General features: G+C 41.2%; 3 protein-coding genes across 8 annotated transcripts in view; 2 read left to right on the forward strand and 1 right to left on the reverse strand.

The window, feature by feature from the left end:
* The first annotated feature begins 105 nt into the window (after window positions 1-105).
* On the forward strand, window positions 106-2926 carry HYPK (huntingtin interacting protein K). Its single transcript, XM_027569538.2, has 4 exons — window positions 106-567; window positions 914-969; window positions 1325-1376; window positions 1524-2926. Exons 1-4 carry the CDS (start codon window positions 406-408, stop codon window positions 1617-1619), a joined length of 366 nt encoding a protein of 121 aa, XP_027425339.1. The 5' UTR covers window positions 106-405; the 3' UTR covers window positions 1620-2926.
* Window positions 2927-3468: 542 nt separating this feature from the next.
* MFAP1 (microfibril associated protein 1) lies at window positions 3469-17156 on the reverse strand. Its single transcript, XM_027569532.1, has 9 exons — window positions 16923-17156; window positions 11435-11654; window positions 10121-10250; window positions 9663-9850; window positions 9021-9129; window positions 8758-8918; window positions 7277-7436; window positions 4227-4316; window positions 3469-4132 (listed from the first exon to the last, which is right to left on the reverse strand). The coding sequence occupies exons 1-9, from the start codon at window positions 16999-17001 to the stop codon at window positions 3950-3952; spliced, it is 1320 nt and encodes a 439-aa protein (XP_027425333.1). The 5' UTR covers window positions 17002-17156; the 3' UTR covers window positions 3469-3949.
* WDR76 (WD repeat domain 76) overlaps window positions 11715-24322 on the forward strand; it is a 60907-nt gene continuing 48299 nt past the window's right edge. For 3 of the 6 annotated variants that reach the window (XM_027569520.1, XM_027569523.1, XM_027569521.1), the window contains exons 1-3: window positions 17212-17322; window positions 18730-18832; window positions 19862-20168. In XM_027569520.1, the coding sequence (XP_027425321.1) occupies window positions 17214-17322; window positions 18730-18832; window positions 19862-20168 (519 nt within the window). In that variant the 5' untranslated portion in view covers window positions 17212-17213. The other 3 variants (XM_027569525.2, XM_027569522.1, XM_027569524.1) reach the window with 3 other exon arrangements.

Below are 24322 nucleotides of genomic sequence, written 5' to 3' on the forward strand. Positions count from 1 at the left end.
TAGAGAGCAGTTTGCAAATCTGGCCTCTAGTGGATTAGCATTCCTAATTGGTTTAGGATTAGGCGTCATCCATCCTGGTTGAACAGAATGATGGGGGCAGGCGGGACGGGATGGAGTGGGTAGAATCTAGGTGAAGAGAAGGTAAGGATGTCGGTTGGGAAGGTCTGGAGTGGTGATGGGCTAGGTGTGGGAGAGGACCTTGCATAAAACAACACTGAAACCCCCCAAAGGAAGTCTGAGAGGCGACCGACTTTCCTGGCTGAAGTTTCTAGAACCCAGAACATTAGTGAAGGTGTGGCCCGAGGCCAGTCCCGCCTCATCCTCTCCGGGCGGAAGTCTCGGGGCAGTTACCGGAAGTCTTCATGAGGTGGGGCGGGGCCTGTGCAGCGGCACGGTGGGATCGATATGGCTACCGAGGGGGATGTAGAGCTGGAGTTGGAGACCGAGACCAGCGGCCCGGAGCGGCCTCCCGAGAAGCCACGGAAGCATGACAGCGGTGCGGCGGATCTGGAGAGAGTCACCGACTACGCGGAGGAGAAGGAGATCCAGAGTTCCAACCTGGAGACGGTGAGGTTGGCCGTGAGCGTGTCTGGGCGGGCTGAGAGCGGAGGGGCCTCTCACGTTGTAACTGGAATCCCCGCTCCAGGACGGGCTCCTCTTCCCGTTGGCGGGAGGAGGCAAGAGGGAAACCGTCACTGGAGCCCGCCGCTTGCGAAAGGGAGCTTTATGGAGATTGTATTTAAAGTGGCCCTTGGGTGCACAGAATTGAGTTAAACCTAGGCCTTGGTTCCTGATACACTCATCATGAATAGGCTGTTCCCCCCTCCCCCGCGCCGACCCACTTCTTACTGGCTTTTTAGATTATTGGGAATTGTGGGTGGCAGAGCGGTAAGGAGAGTTGTTTTTCTCATAGGCCATGTCCGTGATTGGAGACAGACGGTCCCGGGAGCAGAAAGCCAAACAGGAGCGGTAAGTCTGTACTTAAAGTCAGCCCTACCAGTTTCTCTCTTCCCCTTACGAAAATAAAAGCCATCGTTAAGCCTTGTACCTTTGTACGGTTCTTCAACTCTGTTATCGATTTCTGCATATATAAGGTTTACAACCCTACTTTATTGTTGGTGGAAGGAAAGGCCTGACAGCACCTGCTGCCTGCTGTAAAGACTCAAGAGGGGGGATGGGGATGTTAGGTGAGGGGGTGAGTCATTTTGTATTTTCACTCAACAGTGTTTGTCAGGAGTCATTTATTTGTAAGGCAGAGCTGGAATGATCTGAGAGTTAATGGTGGAGGTAGAGAATGAGGACTAATGTACATAAATATTTGCAGGGAGAAGGAACTGGCCAAAGTCACCATTAAGAAGGAAGATCTGGAGCTGATAGTGAGTAGTAATGCCTAACTAGTGTATGGACAGAGGTTACATTGCTTAATCGGTGTTGTTTACTGAAACAAGTAGAGTCACAAGTCTTGGTGGCATTTTAATGTCCCAGAAGAGACTTAGGTAACATCATCGATCCTTTTCCTGCAGATGACAGAGATGGAGATCTCAAGAGCAGCAGCAGAACGGAGCTTGAGGGAACACATGGGCAACGTGGTAGAGGCTCTTATTGCCCTAACCAACTGATTTGTGCTTTCTCAGACACACTCACTGGATTATTTTATTTCAATAAAGATGTAGCCTTTTTTTTTGCAGCTATATCATCTTGGAACAAGTGTTATGTATATTATACTGTATTTTATTGTGAGAAATTTACATGTTGGAGTATAACTGAATTTAAGCAACTCTCCCCCACCCCGCAGGCCTTAATGAAATCATGTGAAGGATCATTGTAGTATGGTACCTCATGATCTCATGTTCACATGCAGATCCTAGGTGGCAGGCCAGGCTCATTCATCTGACTAGCTTTCAGTGGTATTCAGGGTACATTTGGAATTTCAGCAAAGTTGCCGAAGCCCATGGCATGGGTCTCTAGGGTGGTTTATATACCACCAGTCTTGTTCATAAGCCACTTTTTAAAAATTTTTTTAAGAGAGTGCATGGTGGGGGTGGGTGTTGGCGGGGAGAGGGAGAGGGAGAATCCCAAGCAGGCTACACACCCAGCATGGATCCTGACACGGGGCTCGATCTCATGATCCTGATATCATGACCTGAGCCAAAATCAAGAGCTGGGTGCTTAACCGACTGAGCGACCCAGGCACACTATTCATAAGCCCCTTAGAGTTAGAATTTAGGTACCAAATTGGAAACATGGTAAATACAATAAAAGATATCAAAGGTTAGGTCTTTTGCAGAATTAATCTATGAAAGACTTTGATTTATGAAGTTGATTTAATTGAATTCTGAACCGCCACAACACTGTGCCTTACATTCCATTTCCTATCCTGGAGAGAAGACAATTTTACTTTAAAAGTTGATCAACCTTTGGCCAAGTCATCCTTGCTGAGCTTCTGTTTCCCCAACTGTAAAATGGTAAATACCTGATAGGTTGTTTTAAGAACTTAAAGAGTTGGTGAATGTGAAAAGCTTGGACTAATACCTGCCTCAGAGTGGACATTCAGATATCAGCTATAAACATATTCTTAAAAGAATTTCAGTATCTTACTCTCATTTTGACTCTAGGAAAATCTTAGATTGTATCCCTCTGGCACACACATAAGGGTGACTTATACTCAGATTAATGTGTTTATTACCTCCTAGTAATTTGTATTCGTATTTTTATTTTAGGACATGAAAGATTTGTGAATGCTTCTTCCAGTGGGGCATTTAAAAGATGGTGAAAAGACCTTGACCATCTCATTTTTTTATGTAATTGAGAAATAGTCTTCCCACTGATTAAACGTCATTCCTTATAACCCCTAGGACTCCTAGTGCTCTGCCATGTGCATGGTGGTTATGTAATAAATATTAAGTGGAAAACCACTGAATTTAACTCTAGTTTGATGTCATTACATTGCAACTTGGAAAACACTATACCCTCCTTGATGTATATATACAAGCTGAGTGTGGAGGGTACTGGTAAGTACTTGGCTTCCCTATTTCATAAGTCAACTTTTGTTCTAAAAACAGCTGTATTTTAGAGAGCAAAGAAAACCATACATATATCTGCTCATGGAGTAAATCTGGGTGCCACTTAGAATATAGCCTGTCCAGCATCTTAGTTTCTGAGATCAAAGGTGATGATCTGAATGTGAAACACTCTTTGCCCAACAATTCTCTGCGGTTTTTTATTTCATAGGAAGATTCTTGTCAGCCTGCACATTTTATTTCCAGTATCAAACCTCTTGGTGTAGGATTCTTTTTTTTAAAGATTATTTGAGAGAGCAGGGCGCAGGCGCAGAGGGAGAGAGAATCTGAAGCCAACTCTGAGCTGAGCACGGAACTCAATGTGGGGCTTGATCCCACGACCATGAGATCATGACCTGAGCTGAAACCAAGAGTCGGATGCTTAACTGACTGAGCTACCCAGGCGCCCTGGGTGTATGATTCTTTTATTTCTTAAACACACATAAATGGATCAAAAAATATGTTCACATAGAAAAACTGACTCCAACCAAAAATGAAAAACAGATATCCGTGAGCTGAGATTTACTGTAAGGTAGCGTTGTCCACTTACATGCCCTTGTTTCTAACCCAAGCTAAGAGGCTGGAAAAAGAAACCTGGAATAGTTCCAAGTGAATCTGGGAAGCAGAGCAGTGATGAAACGTAAGATTTCTCAGAAATGGTTTTAAGTGGGGAGCCTCTGATCCTACCTGGGTAGTGCTTTTCTGTGGGTTTCTCAGCATGAGTCCAAACCTCACAAAGCACCTTCAAAGACTGGACTGCCCAGTGTCACAAGTATGGCAGTAGGTCCAATAGGCTGGATAAAGGGGCCATGTAAATAGTGGTAAAAGCAAATCAAGGACCAGATGCTGAGACAGTCCCTTGTGTCTCACCAGCTGGAAGTAGTTGAACTCTAAGTAGTTTTCCGCTTCTTGGCAGATGGCCGTTCAAATACATCACGTACCCCAGCTGCCTTTTGTTTAAAGAACTTTGTGTTCTGGGCACTCTCTTGGCCCCATGCTGAGTCAAAAGAGGTGGTGTCCTGATCCACAAGGTGGGTGTACTTGGTGCGACCAGAGCGCCCGAAGTTCTTGACCTGATCAAGGAAGGGTAGATTATGAGTTATACCACCAAACATCAAGTCCTCAATACATAACTTTTCTCTCTCATGTTCTTAAGGTACCCCATACCTGCATGACTTTGGGAAGAATGGTTTTGTTGAAATGATCCTCCAGGGTAGGTGCACTGAAATCTCTCTTGTATACTTCTTCATCCTCATCCTGTAAAAAGAGTATTATCAATCTTGTGGTTTTTATTGCCTATATTCAAACCACTAATTTATTAACCTCTATGACAAGGGATACAAAGAACAAAGGTACTGAAACTTTTCAAGAGCTTACATCTAGTTGAGATGATACTCCCTTTTCTCTTTGTATTGTCTTTTTTCTTCCTAAATGTGGACGTTTCCTGAAGGTTGGCTGTATTCTCTCTGTACTCAGTATGTTCATTCAGTCATATGACTTCAACTCTGTAGAAGCCTCTCAAATCTCATCCTGAATTTTCTACTGCCCATTATATAGCTTAGCTTGGATATTCTGTTGGGACTTCAGACTCATACCTAAAGTGAAAATCATTTCCCTAACCTTTTCAAACCAGGCTCTTCCTGATTTAACTTCTTCTGTCAATAGGACCAACATTTTCTTAATTACCCAGATTCAAAATTTACATAAAACTTTGTGCATGATGAGTTGCCACTTATAAATTCTAATTCCCTGGGTTATTATAGTTTTTCCCTAGAATCAACCTTACACAGTGCCACTAGACTAATGTTTCTAAAACACACCCTCATACCTCTGCCTTGCTCAAAAACTTCCAGTGATTGTTTTGTTAAATAAGCACAACTCCTCTATAGTAGTCAAGGCCAAATAACATATATATGATACAATAACATATAGCTGTAATCTACCTCTCCTTGCCAACTCCCTTTACAGATGATGCTTTTTGCCTCCACTCCTAGTCCCTTCACCTGGAATGTCTTTCTACTACTGAAGTCAGCAAGTCTACACATCTTAAATGTGCCCTCCCTTCATGTTATCCCTCTCCATCTCCTACAAAGTAAAGCATCTCCCTTTTCAGAAATCCCACAGTATTTTCACTCATCCTTATGTCATAGTATATGTTTGCCTTAGCCCCATTTTTAGGTTGTAAGCCATCTGAGGGCAATAATTTTATATCCTGTAGCAGTATCAAACAGTAGTGTTCTTGGGGCTCCTGGTTGGCTCAGCTGGTAGAGCAGCTTTTTTTTTTTTTTTTTTTTTAGAGAGGGAGACAGAGAGAGGCAGGGAGTGGGGAAGGGGGGGGAGAGGGAGAGAGAGAATCCCAAGCAGGCTCCATGTCCAGAGGAGAGCCCAACATGGGACTCGATCTCACTTGATCATGACGTGAGCTGAAATCAAGAGTTGGACACTCAACCGACTAAGCCACCCAGGTGCCCCTAGACCATGCAACTCTTAATGTCAGGGTTGTGAGTTCAAGCCCTACGGTGGGCTCTGCATGGAGCCTACTTAAAACAAAAAATGGGTGTCTAAGTCGCAGTTGGTTAGGCGTCTGACTCTGGGTTTCGGCTTAGGTCATGATCTCAGGTTTGTGAGATCGAGCCCCACATTGGGCTATGCACTCAGTGCGGAGTCTGCTTGAGGTTCTTTCTCCCTCTCCCTCTGCCCCTCCTGCTCGTGCTTTCTCTAAAATAAACAAAAAATCTTTAAACCACTCCCCTCAAACCAAAAACCAGGAGTGCCCTTTACACAGTAAATGCTCAAAAGGTTATTTACTTAATAAACTATATATAAAAAAATTACAGAGAAGTTGCAAATCAACATACTAGTAAAACTATAATGTTATGATACAAATTATACATGTGGTGAAGGAATTAAAACAGTACCATTTTGATTAAGGAAAGCTTTGTGGAACAACTGAGTCCTTCAACCACACACACTTTTGGAGTATTCTCTTCAGCTACAGAAAGGCTTTAAAGGTAAGACAGTTTTTGTGAGACCTACTTTTTTCCTTGTTAGAGGCTGAGTCCCTCATTTAATCTCAGAAGATATTTTATCTTCACTCTCCTTATCCAGATGAGGAGAGTTCATTGAGTATGTGCACCAAAAGACTTTTACATAAACCTTTCCTTATATATCTTAGCCACCAATGCACTGCTTCTCTCAGAAGCTTATTAAAGCTGCTCAAATGTATAAGCAATGATACTTAATGACCTTAAAGCAGTAAAGAAATAATTCATAATCTCCAGTGACTTCAGTCGAGAAAACTGCATGAGCTAGGACACTGTATAATAAGCAAACATTTCCGGCTGAGTAGACTGAAACTGATTTTGGAGGGGAATAAGGAACCCTTCACTGAAGTTAGATTTTACTGGTATCTACAATGAAAGGCAGGAATCTAGCTGCAGTAGGGATTTTAGGGTTTGATATAGCATTTGAAAAAAAACAAGTCTACTTTTTGATTCATACTTGGATAGCATCAGGTAGTAATTTAACCAACCACGTGCTATTACAGTAATAAATGTAATCAATTCTTCGCTTCCCTTTCCTGACATCTCTCCATTAACAAATTATCACTGGTATCATCTAAATAATTTGGAAGAAGTCCTCATTACTTTATACAGGGTTAACAGATTGTTATTTTGACCTTGGTCTTTATATGAAGAACAAACTTTTGATGGTATTACACATAATGGTTAGATAATAAACCATTTTTTTGGTTAGTTAGGCTTAGTCACTTTCTGTCAGCTCAGAATGAAGTGAATTAAATTTCTGCCTCCCAAATTTTTGCATAAGCAAAAAGTGAATTAAATTTCTGCCTCCCAAATTTTTGCATAAGCAAAACTTCTTACTCTGCTATGAATAGTAACATCTAATTAATTTTGGGGATTTAAATAATCTTATCTATCTATACAATTTACTGTCTATTTTTAGTTCCTTAGTTCTTCTGTTACACCATTTCCTCCCGAGAGCTGGGGCCTAAAGAGAGAACAGTTGCTGCTACTGGTAAAATCCTGTTGCCAGTGCTTTTTCCTATTGGGTTTATATTCTTCAGAGGCAAAAAGCAAATGAGAAAACTGACCATGGGCAAGTAGAAGTAACATCCCAGGGCAGTTTATTCTTGGGGGGAGAAAAGAACTCAAAAGTTCTGAGTTACTTCTACAGCTCATTCCCTTTTCACTTACCATGAAGAAGGCACCCCGGTGATAATACTTCTGTAAGAACTTATATTTGCCCTTCACAGCTTTGTTGGTAATGACTTTGCCATTTGCCCGAAGCTCAGCTCGCCTCTCTTCCTCAGTCAGGTTTCGCATTCGTTCAATTTCTGCCTTCTCCTTCTCAAGCCTGTGCAGAGAACAAAACTATTTATTAGTATCATTCCAGCTTCAGAGAGACTCAAATTATCTCAACACAATACAGTCTCATCTCCTTTCAAGCATTATTCACTTTCTTTAATTCTAGCTACTGCCTGTTAGGAATTAAGATCAGGAGCCCAACAAATAAAAAAAGGTGAGGTGGTCTTCATTATTGCAAACTTCCAGAAGTTTATTCTAGCCTTTATAAGGTTCAGACATACTATTACTGCTTGATTTTGCAATGTTAGTAATTCCCCTTCCTTAAAAAGCCTACTTGGCTTTAAAAAGTATCAGAATTTAACATAACCATGTTAAGATTTTATTGGTATTTTTTTTTAAAGTAATTGTATATGTATTTACATGTCACAAACCAAGGGTTACCATCATTAATTAGATTGCAGGGACTAATAACCCTTTTTGGGGAAGGGGGGCCAAAGATCCCCCTTTTTCCAGAAAAATACAAATATATGTAATTTTGTATATAATTTTAAAGGGTACATGGACTCCTTGAAACCCAGGATAAAAATCTTAAGAAAATGCAGGCTGAGGACAGAGTTTTCTACTGATGGTTTCCCTTTGTAATCTGGGATTACCCTCTCACTGCTAGTAATTTTCAAGAATGGGTGATGCAGCTCAGAAATTATTCTGCTCTAACAATAGTGACTGTGGCAGATTATTTAAAGGCCACAAATTCTTCCCCCCAGAGTATGCATGCCCCTTTGCAGAAATGACATGTGAGCCTTAAAAGCCCTTGCCAGTTTCTACTTTTGCCCTCTTGGAATACTGCCATGAGACTGTTACGTCAGAAATCCAGTCTAGCCCACTGAAGAAGTAAGGCAGTCTAGCATTAGCTACTGGACATGTGAATGAAGCCATTTTGGACACTCTAGCCCAGCCAGTCCTCTAGCTGGATGCAACTGCATGAGAGAGCCCAGGTAAAACCAGCAGAGGAACTGCTTAGCCAACTCGAACACTGTGAGGAATAATCAGTTGTTTCAAGTCACCAAATTTTGAACTGGGTTTTTATGCAAGAACAGATAACTGATAACAGTGAATAATGTCTGTGTGTCTACTAGAAAACTACAGGGAGTATCATATGGCACTCTATCACAGAGAAACACTGACAAAGTCTTTCTTTTCCCTGATTTCATTGTAATAAGCCACATTCCAATTATGGAAAACTCACTCAGTTTCAGGAACCATAAAGAAAGCTGTAATGGAACTCACAGTTGGTGTTGAACCTCACTCCTACCCCACTAGGAACCCATCCAATTACCGATATTAAACTCTAGGTCCATCTTATTACTCACGCTTCTCGATCTTCTCTGTCCCTCTTGATTCTCTTTAGCTCCCGAACTTTCCATGCCTCATATTCTTCCTCATCATTTTCATCATCAGTATTGAGAGCATCCAGTGCAGCCAGGGATCGCTTGTTCTCCTCCAGCTCTTTCTTGGTCTCCTCTTCTACAATCTGGGTAAGGAGAACAATTCACCTGTTGGATTTCCTTATTTTCCTCAGACAAACCTAAGTACATTCCTCCTTGCATGCAATCCTCACAGCCACTCCCAGCACCTTGAGTGTGTACTTGCGCCTCTCCTCAGCCATGCGTTTTGCTTCCTGCTCCAGCTCCTTCTGTTTCAGTGCTTCAGCCTCACGTTCTTGAACTGTTACTCGGTCCTTCCTGCAGCACAGAAGTCCTGTTAATTGCCCAAAGCCCTCAGAGTGGACCTCTTTGTCCTCTAACTCAAGTCCCATCCAAATCAGACAAAGCCCAACAATCGCTGGCTCTTTTTTTTTTTTTTTTTTTGCAAAGAGCCAAAATTGGGAGTCACCTCAGGTATTCAGAGCATTAAAACTCCAACCACCTGTGAGAACTGCCTGAATAGCAAGAACCTGCTGGACTGTAAGTAGTAGGATTTCTCGCCATCAGGAAAGGATTAGGAATTCACTCTTCAAGTTTAATTTTGTGCTTTATAGGTCCATGGGCAGATCATGTGCTCTTTAACTGGAAAGGGAGATGTGAAAACAAACTCAGGCTCTCTGTTAACACCATGATATTCCTCAGCAAATATTCTGCACAGGTAGGGAAGTGGGCAGAAGACTTTCACTCAGTGCTGACATTTCAGAAGAGCATGAGATAGAAAAGAGACTTCTACTCTCAGACCTGGAAAGTAGTAACTATGTGGATTCAGACCTGTTTTGTGAGATACTTACTTTCGAATGAAGACAGGTTTAAGGCGAGGCTCCATCTCATCTTCACTGTCTGTGTATTCTTCATACTCAGATTCTGATTCTGACTCTTCCCCAGAACGTCCCTCATCTTCCACCTCCATGACTTCCATCTCTTCATTTTTTCTCTCCTGTGCTCGCTGACGCATCATGCCACGGCGCCGCTCTATTTCCTATCAAGTCACATGTCCAAGTCAGTCAGCCCAATGACCTGTGCTCTAAGGCAGCTTTTTATTTCCCCTCATCACGTTTAACAAATTCTGATATGAGTAAATACAACTTATTTCATTTTATTTTCAATTCTGTCTCCAACAAATAGGGAACCCTGGATCAGAGTTCTGCCAAAAGCAGCAAGCTTGTTGTCTTTGGGACCTCGACAAAGGAGAACAGGCCCCAACTTTTTCTTGGGCCTAGGAAGAACTTCCCATTTTCCTTTTTTATACCTCATCATCAATTTCTTCCTCTTCTTCTTCACTGCTATCTTCTCGTTCCATGCGCCACGCATCTCCTTCCACTTCTGAGTCACTTTCTCCTACCACTTCAGGTTCCACTATTTTCCGATGTCGAGCCAATCTGAAAAACAGCATCTTCAAGTGTAACACCAATATCACAAAAACGAAAGAGCATCAGCCATATTTTCTTAGTTGTACAGCACCTGGAGGTTATGTTTGCTTTTATTAATACTGAAGTCTGGATAGGGGGAAACTGAGGTGCAGACAAAAGAAAATAATTCAAAGTGTCAGAGCAAATAGTCAAGTTGGACCTAAAACATTAAATGTAAGCTGAGGCATCATGAGGCACCGCAATAAACATATGGGTGCACAGTGACACTGTATCTCTGTGAAACTGGATTTTTGGTGGCTGTATAAAAAGCAAGTGCTGCATGCAGATCAATATGGAACAGGAAATGAGTGACAGTGCCAATCTGATTCTAAGGTTTGAGAAGTAGTCAGTGTCCAAGAGGCACACAAATCCCACTAATAAGTAATTATGGTTATGTAAGAATGAAATAAAATCCCACTAATAAGTAATTATGGTTATGTAAGAATGAAATAAAAATGTTTTTTCTTTTATGTGTATTATATTTTTCAGATGGCTTTAAATGTTAAGACATGACTTTACTGAATTATTTGGATCTAATTATTTAATAAACAGAACTGTATAGGCCTAGGGGGCTCCCTGAGAAAATTCCTGAGACAATATGAACTGTTAAAAGTTTGGGATCTCTGGTATACTTTGTAAGGTAATGTCTCAGTCAACACACAACATACGAAATCCTTCACTGGGAGGCTCCCTTTCCTACCTGAGACCATTCATTCATCAGGCCTTTTTTCCTACTTCATTGGTGTCATTTCCCCTCATTAGCCTTTAGGATATGTGAATGAATTAAATCAATTTCTCAAATTTTAAGACCTGCCCACCCCCCAACAAACCAACCAATGGTTTGTGTTTTCTTTTGCCTTAGTTAGTTAGGGTCTTTGGACCAGAGGTAACCTGCTGTTTACTGGCTGCCACTTGCTGGTTGTATGCCTTTGGTCATGTTATTTTCCTGATCCCTTTGTGCCTCAGTTTCCTCATTTGTAAACTGGGACAATAATACATACCTCATAAGGTTATTGGGTGGATTACAAGAATTAGTAAATGTACCCGGAACAGAGACTGGCACATAGTGAGTACTGTGCAAATATTAGCTATTATTGTTGTTATTAACTAACCTGTGGGGGTTTAGTCCAGGGAAACATAACCCTAGTCATTACCTCTCTTCCACATCTTCACTAATACGGTTCTGCAAACGCCGCAGTCGAGGGTCACTGGATGAATCCTCCTCCTGTTCCTCAGGCTCTGCTTCTTGTTCTTTGGCTTTTTTAATGAACTGAAATTCTTCATCCTCCTCATCTGAGGACTCCATAGGGGCATAGTCTGGCCTCTTCCCCGACACATAACGTTTTACCTTCACTTTCTCCATCGAAATCTCACCTGGGTGACAAAGATAACTTATTATGTTTCAGTAGCCTCTTTCCCAATGTCTTTCAACCTCTGCCTTTGCAGGTAGAGCCCTATATTCCGGTAAACAAGAGTTCAAGCAGGAGAAGAAGAGAGCCACTATCCAACCATCTATTCATCTAATGGTGTTTTCCTGCCAAGACCAAGTCATGGGAAAACATTCTTGTGACTACCAACACTAATGATAAAGAAGGTGAGCTTGAATACAATGAAGGGGAAAAAGACAGGCGGTGAAACAATAGAAAAAATTCCCCCCAGACAGGCAGACTACATCCATCACAAATTCATGCTATTCCACCTCAATTATATCCTTAAGGGAATTATTTGTAACAGTGCCCAGCACAGAAGGGTGACTTAAGTGGGAACAGAAAGTTAAAATGTTGCTCAATCCCTTTTTTAGTTCACCTGGAATTTTCCATGACAGCCTTTATATCACCATATAACTCAAGATTCTAATCTCTTTCTACCTTTTCTTTTAGCATATGTGCTCTCAAACCTGCAAGATAACATCTCTTTTTTTTTTTTTTAAAGATTTTATTTATTTGACAGAGAGACACAGCAAGAGAGGGAACACAAGCAGGGAGAGTGGGAGAGGGAGAGGGAGAAGCAGGCTCCCCGCTGAGCAGGGAGCACAACGTGGGGCTCCATCTCAGGACCCTGGGATCATGACCTGAGCCAAAGGCAGATGCTTAGCCAACTGAGCCACCCAGGTGCCCCTCTTTTTTTAAAGATTTTATTTATTTATTAGAGCAAGTGAGAGAGAGAGAGAGGGGTAGAGGCAGAGGGAGAAGTAGGCTCCCTGGTGAGGACCCTGGGATCATGACCTGAGCTGAAGGCAGATGCTTAACTGCTTAACCGACTGAGCCACACAAGCGCCCCAAGATAACATCTCTTTTACAAACAGTAACAATTCCTGCGAATAAAAAAACTAACCAAAACATTTTATAAGATGGATATAATTTTGATAACCAACTGGACAGTTCAAACGAAAACTTTACATGAATTTCTCTTAATAAACATATATTAAAAAGTACTAAATAACATAATAGCAAATTTATTCCAGCAATGTAAAAGCTAACAAAAAAATTCTAAGCCATCATGACTTCAAAGGATTTAGCTTGGGACCACAAGAATGGCTTAAGCTTAGAAAATTAATGGGGTCAAACGAAATATACTATTTAAAGTTTATATATTTAAAGTCACATAATCTTAACAATAGATACAATAATCATTATGCTTAATGATAAAATAATAGAAGCATTCCTTTAAAAACCAGTGGGCATCTTTATGTTGTCCCTATCACACCTTCTAGTCAACATTTTATTATGGTTCTAATTAGGACAATAAGAAAAAGGAGAAAGGGGTGCCTGGGTGGCTAAGTCGGTTAAGCGTCTGCCTTCGGCTCAGGTCATGATCTCAGGGTCCTGGGATCCAGCCCCAAGTCATGCTCCCTGCTTCTCTTTCTCCCTTTCTCCATCCACCCCGCTCATTTTCTCTCTCTCTCAAATAAATAAAATCTTAAAAAAAAGAGAAAAGAAAAAGACATAAAAGGTAGAACTAAAAAGGAAGAAGAAACTCATAATTTGCAGACTATGATTATCTATGTAGAAAATACAAGAAAACAAACAGGCAAGCTATTTATTTAGAATACTAAATAAATGCTGGATAAAAATAAGTGTACCTGTTTAAAAAAAGTGGGGGGTGCCTGGGTGGCTCAGTCCTTAAGCGTCTGCCTTCGGCTCGGGTCATGATCCCAGGGTCCTGGGATCGAGCCCTGCATTGGGCTCCCTGCTCCACGGGAAGCCTGCTTCTCCCTCTCCCACTCCCCCTGCTTGTGTTCCCTCTCTCGCTGTGTCTCTCTGTCAAATAAATAAAATCTTAAAAAAAAAATAAGTGTACCTGTACATTAGCTACATAAATACAGTGTTGAAAACTAAGGTCCACACAAAAACTTGCACACTGATATTTATTTCAGCTTTGTTCTTAACTGCCAAAACTTGGAAGGAACCAAGATGTCTCCCGCTAGGTGAATGAACTAACTATGGTATGTCTAGACGATGGAATATTATTCAGTGCCAATCAGAAAAGAGTGATCAAGCCATAATAAGACACAGAGAAAATTTACATACATATTACTAAGTGAAAGAAGCCAATCTGAAAAAGTTATACACTGTATGATGCCAAATACATGACATTCTGGAAAAGGCACAACTATGGAGATAGTAAAAAGATCAGTGATTGCCAAGGGTTGGGTTGGGGGAGGGATGAATAGGCAGGGCACAGAGGAGTCTCAGTGCAATGAAAATACTGTGTGATACCATAATAATGGATATATGTCATTATACATTTGTCTAAACCCATAGAATACACAATGCCAAGAGTGAACCTTAATGTAAACTCTGGGTGATTATGATGTGTTAATGTAGCTTCATCAATTGCAACAAATGTATCACTCTGGTGGGGGATGTTGATAATGGAGGAGACTATGCATGTGCGGGGGGGGGGGGGCAAAGGGTAAACGGGAAATGTGAATCTAAAACTGATCTAAAAAAATAAAGTCTGAGGGCACCTGGGTGGCTCAGTTGATTGAGAGTCTGCCTTCAGCTCAGGTCATGATCTCAGGGTCCTGGGATTCAGTGTCAGGCTCCCTGCTTAGCAGGGAGTCTGCTTTTTCCTCTCCCTCTTGCTCAAATAAATAACATCTGGGGGCACATGGGTGGCTCAGTCAGTTAAGCATCTGCCTTTGGCTTAAGTCATAATCCCGGGGTCCTGGGACTGAGCCCTGCATCAGACTCCCTGCTCAGCGGGAGTCTGCTTCTCCCTCTCTCCCCTCCTCCCTGCTTATGCTCTCTGCTCTCTCTCTAATAAATAAATAAATATTTAAAAAAATAAAAAAATAAAATCTCCAAAAAAAAAAAAGTCTTGGGACGCCTGGGTTGGTTAAGTGTCTGCCTTCGGCTCAGGTCATGATCCCAGGATCCTGGGATGGAGCTCTGCCCTGCTCACTGGGAGCCTGCTTCTCCCTCTCCCTCTGCCTGCTGCTCTGCCTGCTTGTGCCCCACCCCCCGTCAAATAAAATCTTAAAATAAATAAATAAAATCTTAAAAAAAATAAAAAGCAGTGGCGAATGGATGGGCTAGCTAGTCAAACAGTGGAACAGTAGGGACAACTGGTTAACCATAAGGTAAACAGTAAAATTAGATATCTGAGGCCACAAACACACAAAATTCCAGAGGGATTAAAGACCCATGTGTGGAAAACACGTCTTAAACACTTACATTCCTACTGGATTATAAACTCCTTAAATTAGATGTGTCTTGCACAATTGTGTATTTGATCCTATTTAGTATATACAAACACTTAGATGATAGAAAATATAATTTGAATATCTATGATCTTAGTATAGGCAAGGATTTCTCACACAGTATACAAAACAACACAAGCTATAAAAGGTAAAATTGGTAACTCTGATAACACTAAAATTAAAAATGTCTATGAAACAGAAAACTCCATAATTAAAGTGAAAAGACAAGCTAAAAAAACAAAACAAAACAGAAAAAGACATGACAGACTTGGGATGAAGAAAAACAAACTAAGAAAATGGGTAAATGACAAAAACAGGTAATTCAGAGAGCAGAAAACCTAGAGAGCTGATAAATGCATGAAAATGCTTAGTCTCACAAGTAATCAGGGAAATGCAAATTAAAATAAGATATTTCATAATTAGATTGGGCAAAATTTAAAAATCGATACAACCTAGTGTGCAGATGAATATATGGGAAAATACAAACTCTTAATGTTCTCACAACCCATTGTGGAGAGCAAGTGGAAATAGCTAGTTAGATTGATGAACTTTTAGGAGTCTACCCTAGAGAAATTCTTAAACAGTGCACTGAAGAGACACATTTAAGAATGACAACTACAGGGGGTGCCTGGCTGGCTCAGTTGGTGGAGCATGTGACTCGATCTCGGGGTCATATGTTTGAGACCACGTTCGGCGTAAAGATTACTTTAAAAAAAAAGGGCAACTACAAGCACTGTTTATAATAGAAAAAAACAACACAACAATTAACTGTTCCTTAGTAGGGAATAACCTGTGGTTTAATTACACAATGGAATTTATAAGTAGTTAAAATGAATTAGCTCTGTGTGTATCAAAGGGTACTTCTCAAAAGCCACCTTGAATTTAAGAAAAAAGGCAAGTTGCACAAAAACAGGTACAGTATATTAAAAAAAAGGAGCTCATATTATTTTCCAAAATCTTCCCTGAATAAAGGGACTCTAACCCCCCAAACAGGCAGTGTTCCTTCTTCTATCTGCACTGGAATCCTACTTATCCTTTAAGGATCAATTTCTTCTTCAAGAAGCTTTCCTTGATTACCTCAGTCTGAAGAGATTATTCCTTGTCTATCCTTCCACATTGGTTTATATCACCTATGTGACAGAAATCGCACACTGCTTAAAATGTGCCTATTTTTCCATGTCTCACATCTACTACAATATGAATTCCTTAAGGTTAAGGGCACTACCTCACACAAGTGTGTATTCAACTTAATAGTCATAGCGTTGGATGAAAGCAATAAAAAGGCGCCTGGGTGGCTCAGTCATCAAGCGTCTGCCTTTGGCTCGGGTCATGATCCCAGGGTCCTGGGATAGAGCCCCGCAGGGAGCTCCCTGCTGGGCGGGAAGCCTGCTTCTCCCTTTCCCACTTCCCCTCCTTGTGTTCCCTCTCTTGCTCTGTGTCAGGTAAATAAATAAAATCTTAAAAAAAAAAGCGATAAGAAGTTTAATAAGGCACGGTTCCTGTCTCAAGGACGTTATGAACTTATGATGCAGTAGAGGGAAACAGACACATAAACTAATGATAAGAGTTATAAAAGCAGCATAAACAGACTGCTATGGATAACAAAAGAGGGACTGTACCCCCGCACAACGCCCTGCAAAAGCAGGCATTCACTATGTATAAGTCTAATTTATCGGTGGAGACCAAGGGAAGAGGGATGCTTGCTGTGAGGGCAGACGGGCAATAGGAACAAGATGCGATGGAAGTGGGTTTTGTTCTCCCCCCCCCCCCCCCACTTCAGGCAACGCGATCGGGTGCGAGTTTGATGGGAAAAGTCGAAGAAATTAGGGGGCAGGGTCTTAAGGGTCGGAGGGTTGGGGTGGTCTGCTGGGGTAGGTGTGGAGTATGCTGGTGAAAGAAGAGGTAAGATCCGACTGGAAAAAAGCGCAGCACGGTACCTTTCTCATTGCGAACCGGGACGGCCCCAGCCGTAGACTGAATGGGCGGCTGTTTCATGAGTGAGCTTGGGACCGACATGTTGATGGCAGCGGCGGTGACTCCCGGAACTTCAGTGATTCCAAAGAGTGAACCGCAAAAACGTCAACGAACAGAAAAAAAAAAATCCTCTTCTGTAGGCACTGGACACCAGTGCGCGACAGACAGAAACAGCACCTACGGCTGAGCTAGAGAAACCGGAAATAATCGACCAGAGAATTCTGGGATCGTGGACGTCGAGTCTGTTACTGCGCATGTTCAAAGGCGGCTCTAGCGTCTTCCGTCTCGCAGTGTTTGGACGTCGCTTCTGGCGGGAAATTGCTTCCCATTGGGCTTTGCTGCTAAAATCCTGTGGCGAGACAGGTCCGGATTACGGATTTCTCTTGTTACCTTGGTTTGAACCCGAGGAAAATGGGATAGTGATGAATAAGGAATTGAGCAGATAGTGAAGGGCAGTTTGTCCAGACTGTTGAAAGCTCAGAATTGGAATTTAATGAGAATAGAAGTCCTACTAATAGCACCTGATTAGCTCAGTTGATGAGGCTGAGTGGGTTGTGGTGAGGTATTTTTTGGTCATCACGCGCGGGCAGCTGGTGGTAATTTAGGCCATTGCCATGAAAAAGGAAAAAAATCCCCCAAGGGTCCTGGAGCAATGCCTGAAGTCAGAACAGTGTACTTTTTGGCTTTCCAGTTTTTTCAGTTTCTCAAGACCGTCTCTTAAAACATTCCTGGCTAGACAGTGTTTGTATAGAAGTACACGAGTAATTATTAAGTACTTGCTGTGTTTACTGGCCTTAGCTCTCTAAGGAGTATGGAATATTGTTTAAAGGCTTGAATTTTAGGAAGTCTTCTAGGGCTTGGTAACGGAAGCAATCACAATTTACTAGCTGGGTTTGTAAAAAAAAAAAATACTGGCTTATTGGAAGTCGGAACACTTTTGACCATAGAAAGGATTTCGTAAGTGTTGTGGTAGGGAGAGCTGGGACAGCATGAAAAAACTCATTAAGTCCAGAAATAGCATGGTATATATTAAACACTGAAAAGTTTGATTTTATCAGTAATTTTTGAGTCAAGGAGTGGTGAAAGTTTAGCAAGAATCAGATCATGGAGGGCCCTGATGTTACTGTTAATAGGATTAGTTCTCAAATTATTTCACCTGTGTTGTAAAATTGGGTCTAGGCTGGGAGAGGAAATGGAATTGGGCAAATCTTGAGCAAGGAACAGGGGAGGACCCATGCCAGGGAAACAGTTTTGGGCTAGAAAGAAAAGGATCTTAAAAATAGAGTAGGTAGAAATTTTTATTTCGAATTTAACAGCTCCAAAACCACGCTGTCCAGAGGGAGTACATATGATGGGAAAACAATTGTTTTGACTTAGGGCAACTCAGAATAGAAACAACAAAAAAAAGTTAATATGGCTGTGACTGTAAGAAATACGGCGCACTAAAATCTTATTTGTTACTTTGTGTACAAAAATGATTTGATTAACAACTTTTCCCCAGCCTTTGGGCTTTGTAAGGTCATCATTAGGATCTTAGTTAACTGGTGGGCAGATGATGAGGTGAAATTTAAACCAGCTTAAGTTATCAGCTCTTGAAAAAAATCAAAATGCTTTCCTTCTAGGAAGAAGGTAATGTGGTAGCCATAGGGCGTAATTTCCTGGTGGGGGGGTTATAAGGAACCGGGGGGCCCAAGTAAAGGCTGCCTGTTGATTTCGATTTTCCAGCTTCTCTATTCATATGGTATCTAAGTGCGTCTGAATCTTTTCCAGGCTCACATTGCAAGGCAAGGTGGTTTTTTCTCAGCAGAAGAGCCAGTGTTTTTCAAAGCGAGATACTGGCATCAGCAGCATCAAAAAAATACTGGGATCTAAGGTAAAAATGTGTATTCGGTCCAATTACAAGAATTTCAGTAGGGGGTGAAGCTGGTGAGCTGGACGCCTACGGAGACGACCGTAACGCCTGCGTGCCCCTCCCCCTCCGGCCCGCTGGCGTCAGAGCCCGTTAGAGCCTCCCGCCAGGCCCCGCCCCAGCCCCGCTGCTCCTCCCCTTGCCCCTCCCGCGCCTCTCGCCGCAATCTTGGCGGGAAGACGCCAGCTGCTAAGCCGCCGAAAGATGTCGGGGTCGCGCGCGGGCAGTGAGGAGAAGGTGGGCTCCAGACAGCGACTCCAGATGAAGGTGAGCAACGGCTTGTTGCTTTCGGGTGCGCTCCTGCCTCAGTGTTCGTGAGGCATTGCCGGGACCAGGCCCGAGAGGGCACGAAGACTTGGCACCCACCACCTCCACATACCGGAACTAGTTCCCGCTCCTTGGGGCATCTCTCAACTTAACGGGTTTTTCGGGGGTGTTGTTTCAAAAGATAATCGGGGATCCCGGCCCCCTGTTTTCCTCTATGGAAACTCGGCCTTCAGCGTTGGGGAAGGTTATTAGTAACCCCAGAAATAGGAACAGGATGGGATCAGGGACTCTTGCATTTGCCTTTGGGGCAGTTATTGTCGGCTTCCCACTCTGGAGACAATTCCAGTTACTCAGAAGGTGACAGTTGGGGTAGTCTCCTCAGTTACAAATGTAATCATTATTATTACATTATTACTGGTTTGCCGAGTCATGGGTAAAAAAATGCACCCAATATAATAAATAATTAAATTCAGGCTAATGAGTTAGGTATCTAGATTTTGGTGGGGAAAAAAGTTTCGTTACAGGCTATCACTCTGGATTTATTTACACAGACCTGTAAGAAAAGGCATAGGATCTGGGATTCTAATGCTCTCTTTTCTTTTATTGACCTGAATAGGTGAATGAATATAAAGAAAATCAAAACATCACTTGTGTATCTCTGAGACCAGTACAGACTACAGTTTTAGGAAAAACACCTAAGGTTTATCTTGTTCCCTTTTCACTCAGTAATTACAAGCCAGACCAAATTAAGCACTCCAAATCCCTATTGGATAAGAATTCTAACAATGAAGTTGCATGTAAGAAATGTAAGAAGACTGAAATAAGGAAAACTTGCAGAAGGATTTTAACTCCAAGGATGGAAGGCACGTCTTCCAAGGCAGAATCCACTCTGCAAAAATCATCCTTAGATGTTTATACTGAAAGTAACAAGCGACAACACAAGAGCACTTCGGATTCCGATACAGTGATTCTCAGTGTTGATATGGAAAGCAGTCAGGATCTAGACAGTGATGAAGATAACACACCAGGCCTGGTAAGAATTTAATTACTAGCTTATTCAAATTTTTCTTACTTTAAAATTTGAAGTTCTGATAAGCTAAGGGTATCCAGGGTTTATGTTTAATTGAAATTTTATTTTTTAAATGTTGAACACATAACTTCCTTGGTTAATTTTACTCTTGGTTTTGATTTGTCAAGGAGAGGATTGACTCAATCTTCATTCTGTTTCCCTTTTTCTTCCTCTCAGTTTATTGCAGATATTTTTGGGTCTACTTATTACTTATGGTGTCTTGCTCACCTTTACATATTTATGCACAAATGCCAGAAGAAGTTGGCCGGTGGGACATGGCATTTGAGTGACTCTTGATATGAGGGTAGGAAAGTCATCATTAATTGATTAATATGAATAATATTTCCTCTAAATATAAAAAGAAGAAAAATGATGGAGTAGAGAAGATACATGAGAAACACTTATTAGTACTATTGAAAATAATAGTTTGAATCAGTTTAAGGAATTAAGCATCTAATTTTTAGACTTCTATTGCCTATCAGGAATGTTGTATTTCATTTAAAGTGACAGATATTGTGCAAGACAAGATAAAACCATATCACATGTCAAAAGTTAATGGAACGGAAAATGATTGGGGAAAGGGAGATAGGATAATTGTGGTGGTGTTCTTTTGAAATAGGAATTCAATTTATGCTTTATTGTCTCAAGAGGACCTCTCGTGGGACATCGTGGGTCTGTCATTAGTGCATTGGACTGGGGGGTTGAAAGCCTAGGTTTTAGACGTGTTTTTAAGCAAATCACTCTACAGTCAGGGGATTGGATAAGATCATTGCTTCTCAAACTTTAGCCTGTATCAGAATTTCCTGGAGGGCTGTTAAAACTCCATTGCAGGACTCTATCACCAGAGTTTCTGATTTTCGAGAAGTTTTGGAGTGGGGTAAAGAATTGGCATGTCCAACACAGTTTCTTAGAGATGCTGGTGCTGTTGGTCTGGGATGTCATTTTGAAAACCACTGGATTCAGTGATCTCTTTGGCCTCTTTGACTATAAGATTCTGAGTATATGAGGCTAGTGGGAAGTAGATTTTATTTCTTTTAACTTATTTAAAAATTTTAAAAAATTGTTTTTTAATTTCTGTTATAGTTAACATACAGTGTTATATTAGTTTTAGGTGTATGATATAGTGATTCAACAATTCTATACCCTACTCAGTGTTCATCATGATAAGTGTACTCTTAATCCCCTTCACCTATTTCACCCATCCCCCCACCCACCTCCTCTCTGGCAACTATCTGTTCTTTATAGTTAATCTGTTTCTTGGTTTTTCTCTTCTCTTTTTCCTTTGCTCATTTGTTTTGTTTCTTAACTTCCACATGAGTGAAGTCATATGGTACTTACCTTTTTCTGACTGATTTTGCTTAGCATTATACTCTCTAGCTCCATCCATGTTGTTGCAAATGGCAAGATTTCATTCTTTTTCATGGCTGAATAATACTCCATTAGTGTGTGTGTGTGTGTGTGTGTGTGTGTGTGTGTGTGTGTGTGTGTGTGTATGGATGTATATATGGATGTATATATGGGTATACATATGAATATATATATACCGCACCTTTTTAAGATTTTTTTTATTTTTAAATAATCTCTATACCAATGTGGGCCTCAAACTTAAAACCCCAAGATCAAGAGTCACACGCTGTACTGACCGAGCCAGCCAGGCAGTCCCCAGATCTGTGTCCATTCATCTCTTGAGATTTTAGTTTGATCTAAGAAAATAGGGTCAGAAATTAGAACATTAAGAGTAAGTACTGAAGCTAATCAAGCAGAGTCAGACATGCCCAGCATATATTTAAGTAGGACAAACTGAAAGATCGAGCATCCTTTTTTTTTTCTTTAAAGATTTTATTTATTCATTTGTCAGAGAGAGAGAGAGCAAAAGCAGGGGGAGCGGCAGACAGAGGGAGAAGCAGACTCCCTGCTTAGCAAGGAGTCAGATGCAGGACTTGATCCTAGGATCCCAGGAACATGGCCTGAGCCGAAGGCAGACGCTTAACCGACTGAGCCACCCAGCCATCCCAAGATCTAACATCTTTATAGGACATTTCATTAATTATCTTTTTGGAGCAAAATGACTAAGACTTTATGGTACCATGCTTTAGAAATGATATTTTATTTATAAGCTTATTTCTTCCCCAAATGAGGGAAGGTTTTTGTCACATCACAGACAAGCGTCTTGACCTGTAAGTCAGGAATTTTAGGGGCGCCTAGGTGGCTCAGGCAGTTAAAGCATCTGACTCTTGGTTTCGGCTCAGGTCATGATCTCATGGGTGGGGAGATTGAGCCCAGCAGTGGGGCTCTGTGATCAGTGGGGAGTCTGCTTGAGATTCTCTCCCTCTGACCCTCCCCCAACTTGCACTCTCTCTCTAAAATGAATAAGTAAATCTTAAAAAATTTATTCTGTTTTCTGGGAAACTTGCTAAATTTTCTCTTTCAGCACTTTTATTAAATATTTTAACTTCACAGGGACGCCTGGGTGGCTCAGTTGGTTAAGCATCTGCCTTCAGCTCAGGTCATGATCCCAGGGTCCTGGGATGGAGTTCCCCCATCAGGCCTTGCTCAGCAAGGAGCCTGCTTCACCCTTTGCCTGATGCTCCCCGCGGCTTATGCTCTCTCTCGCTTTCTCTCTCTCTCTCTCTGACAAATAAATAAATAAAAATCTTTAAATTAAAAAAAATATTTTAACTTTACAAAGCATTTCTTTCTTTCTTTCTCTTTAAAGATTTCATTTATTTATTTGACAGAGAGAGAGAGAGACAGTGAGAGAGGGAACACAGCAGGGGGAGTGAGAAAGGAAGGAGCAGACTTCCTGCTGATCAGGGAGCCCAGTGCAGGGCTCGATCCCAGGAACCTGGGATCATGACCTGAGCCGAAGGCAGGCGCTTAATGACTGAGCCACCCAGGCGCCCCTCACAAATTTATTTTAAGTTTTGAGAACATTTTGGGCTTACAGAAGAGTTGCAAAAATGGTACAGAGAATTTTGATATTTCTTTCACCTGGCTTCCTCTTGTGTTAATGTCATACATAACTGTAGAACACTTATCAAACTAAGAAATTAACCTTGCTACAACAATTTTAAAGTACAGAATTTATTAGGATTTCACCAGGTTTTTTTTGTTTGTTTGTTTGTTTACTAATGCCCTTCTGTTCCAGTATCCAGTCTAGAATTTTACAGTGCATTTAATAGCCATGTTTCTGTAGTCTACTCCAGTCTGTGACAGTTCTTCAATCTTTCATGACCTTGGCACTTTTGAAGAGTACTGAAAAGTTATTTTGTGTAATGTTCCTCAATTTGGGTTTGTCTGCTATTTTCTCATAGTTAGATTAAGGTTTTGCATTTTTTGGGCAGGGTACCACAGAAGTGAATGTGCCCTCCTCAGTGCATCATATCGGGGTGTACTTGATATTGATATGTTTTACTGGTGATGTTGACCTGGGTCACTTGGCTTAGGTGGTGTTTGTCAGGATTCTCCAATGGAAACACCATTTTTCCCTTTGTAATTACTAAATATCTTGAGGGAGATACTTTGAGACTATGCATATATCTGGTTTCTGTCATCAAGCATATATTTTTTATTGAGATATAATTCACATAACATAAACTTTACTATTTAAAGGGTACAGTTCAGTAGTTTTTAATATATATACAAGATTGTACAATCATCACCACTGTCCAGTTTCAGAACATTTCTTTCACTCTGAAAAGAAATCTGTACCCATTAGTAGTGGCTACCAACTCCTCCACCTCCCTAACCCAGCCCTGGAAACCACTAATCTACTTTCTTTCTCTATAGATTTGCCTATTCTGGACATTTCATACAAATGAAATCATATAATATGTAGCTTCTTGCATCTGGCTTCTTTGACTAGCATAATGTTTTCAGGGTTCATTCATGTGTAGTATGTATAGGTACTTGATTCCTTTTTATGGCTGAATAATATTCCATTGTATAGATATATATACCATATTTTGTTTATCCATTCATCAGATGATGAACATTTGGGTTGTTCCCACTTTTTGCTATTATGAATAGTGCTGCCGCAAGCCTTTGTTTATGAGTTTTTGCTGAACAAATGTTTTCCATTCTTTTGGGTATATATATACCTAGGAGTGAAATTGCTG

The sequence above is a fragment of the Zalophus californianus genome, chromosome 6 (genome assembly GCF_009762305.2).
Source record: "Zalophus californianus isolate mZalCal1 chromosome 6, mZalCal1.pri.v2, whole genome shotgun sequence".
Classification (NCBI taxonomy): Eukaryota; Metazoa; Chordata; class Mammalia; order Carnivora; family Otariidae; genus Zalophus; species Zalophus californianus.

Bases quoted from the DNA above. Each gene is read 5' to 3' on its own strand.
- HYPK (XM_027569538.2), top strand. From the start codon at position 406: ATGGCTACCGAGGGGGATGTAGAGCTGGAGTTGGAGACCGAGACCAGC. The intron at 568-913 runs GTGAGGTTGGCC...TTTTTCTCATAG, and splicing joins AGAGTTCCAACCTGGAGACG to GCCATGTCCGTGATTGGAGA. The intron at 1,377-1,523 runs GTGAGTAGTAAT...CTTTTCCTGCAG, and splicing joins AGGAAGATCTGGAGCTGATA to ATGACAGAGATGGAGATCTC.
- MFAP1 (XM_027569532.1), bottom strand. From the start codon at position 17,001: ATGTCGGTCCCAAGCTCACTCATGAAACAGCCGCCCATTCAGTCTACG. The intron at 8,919-9,020 runs GTGCTGGGAGTG...CTCCTTACCCAG, and splicing joins GGCGCAAGTACACACTCAAG to ATTGTAGAAGAGGAGACCAA. The intron at 4,133-4,226 runs GTATGGGGTACC...TTCCTTGATCAG, and splicing joins TTCTTCCCAAAGTCATGCAG to GTCAAGAACTTCGGGCGCTC.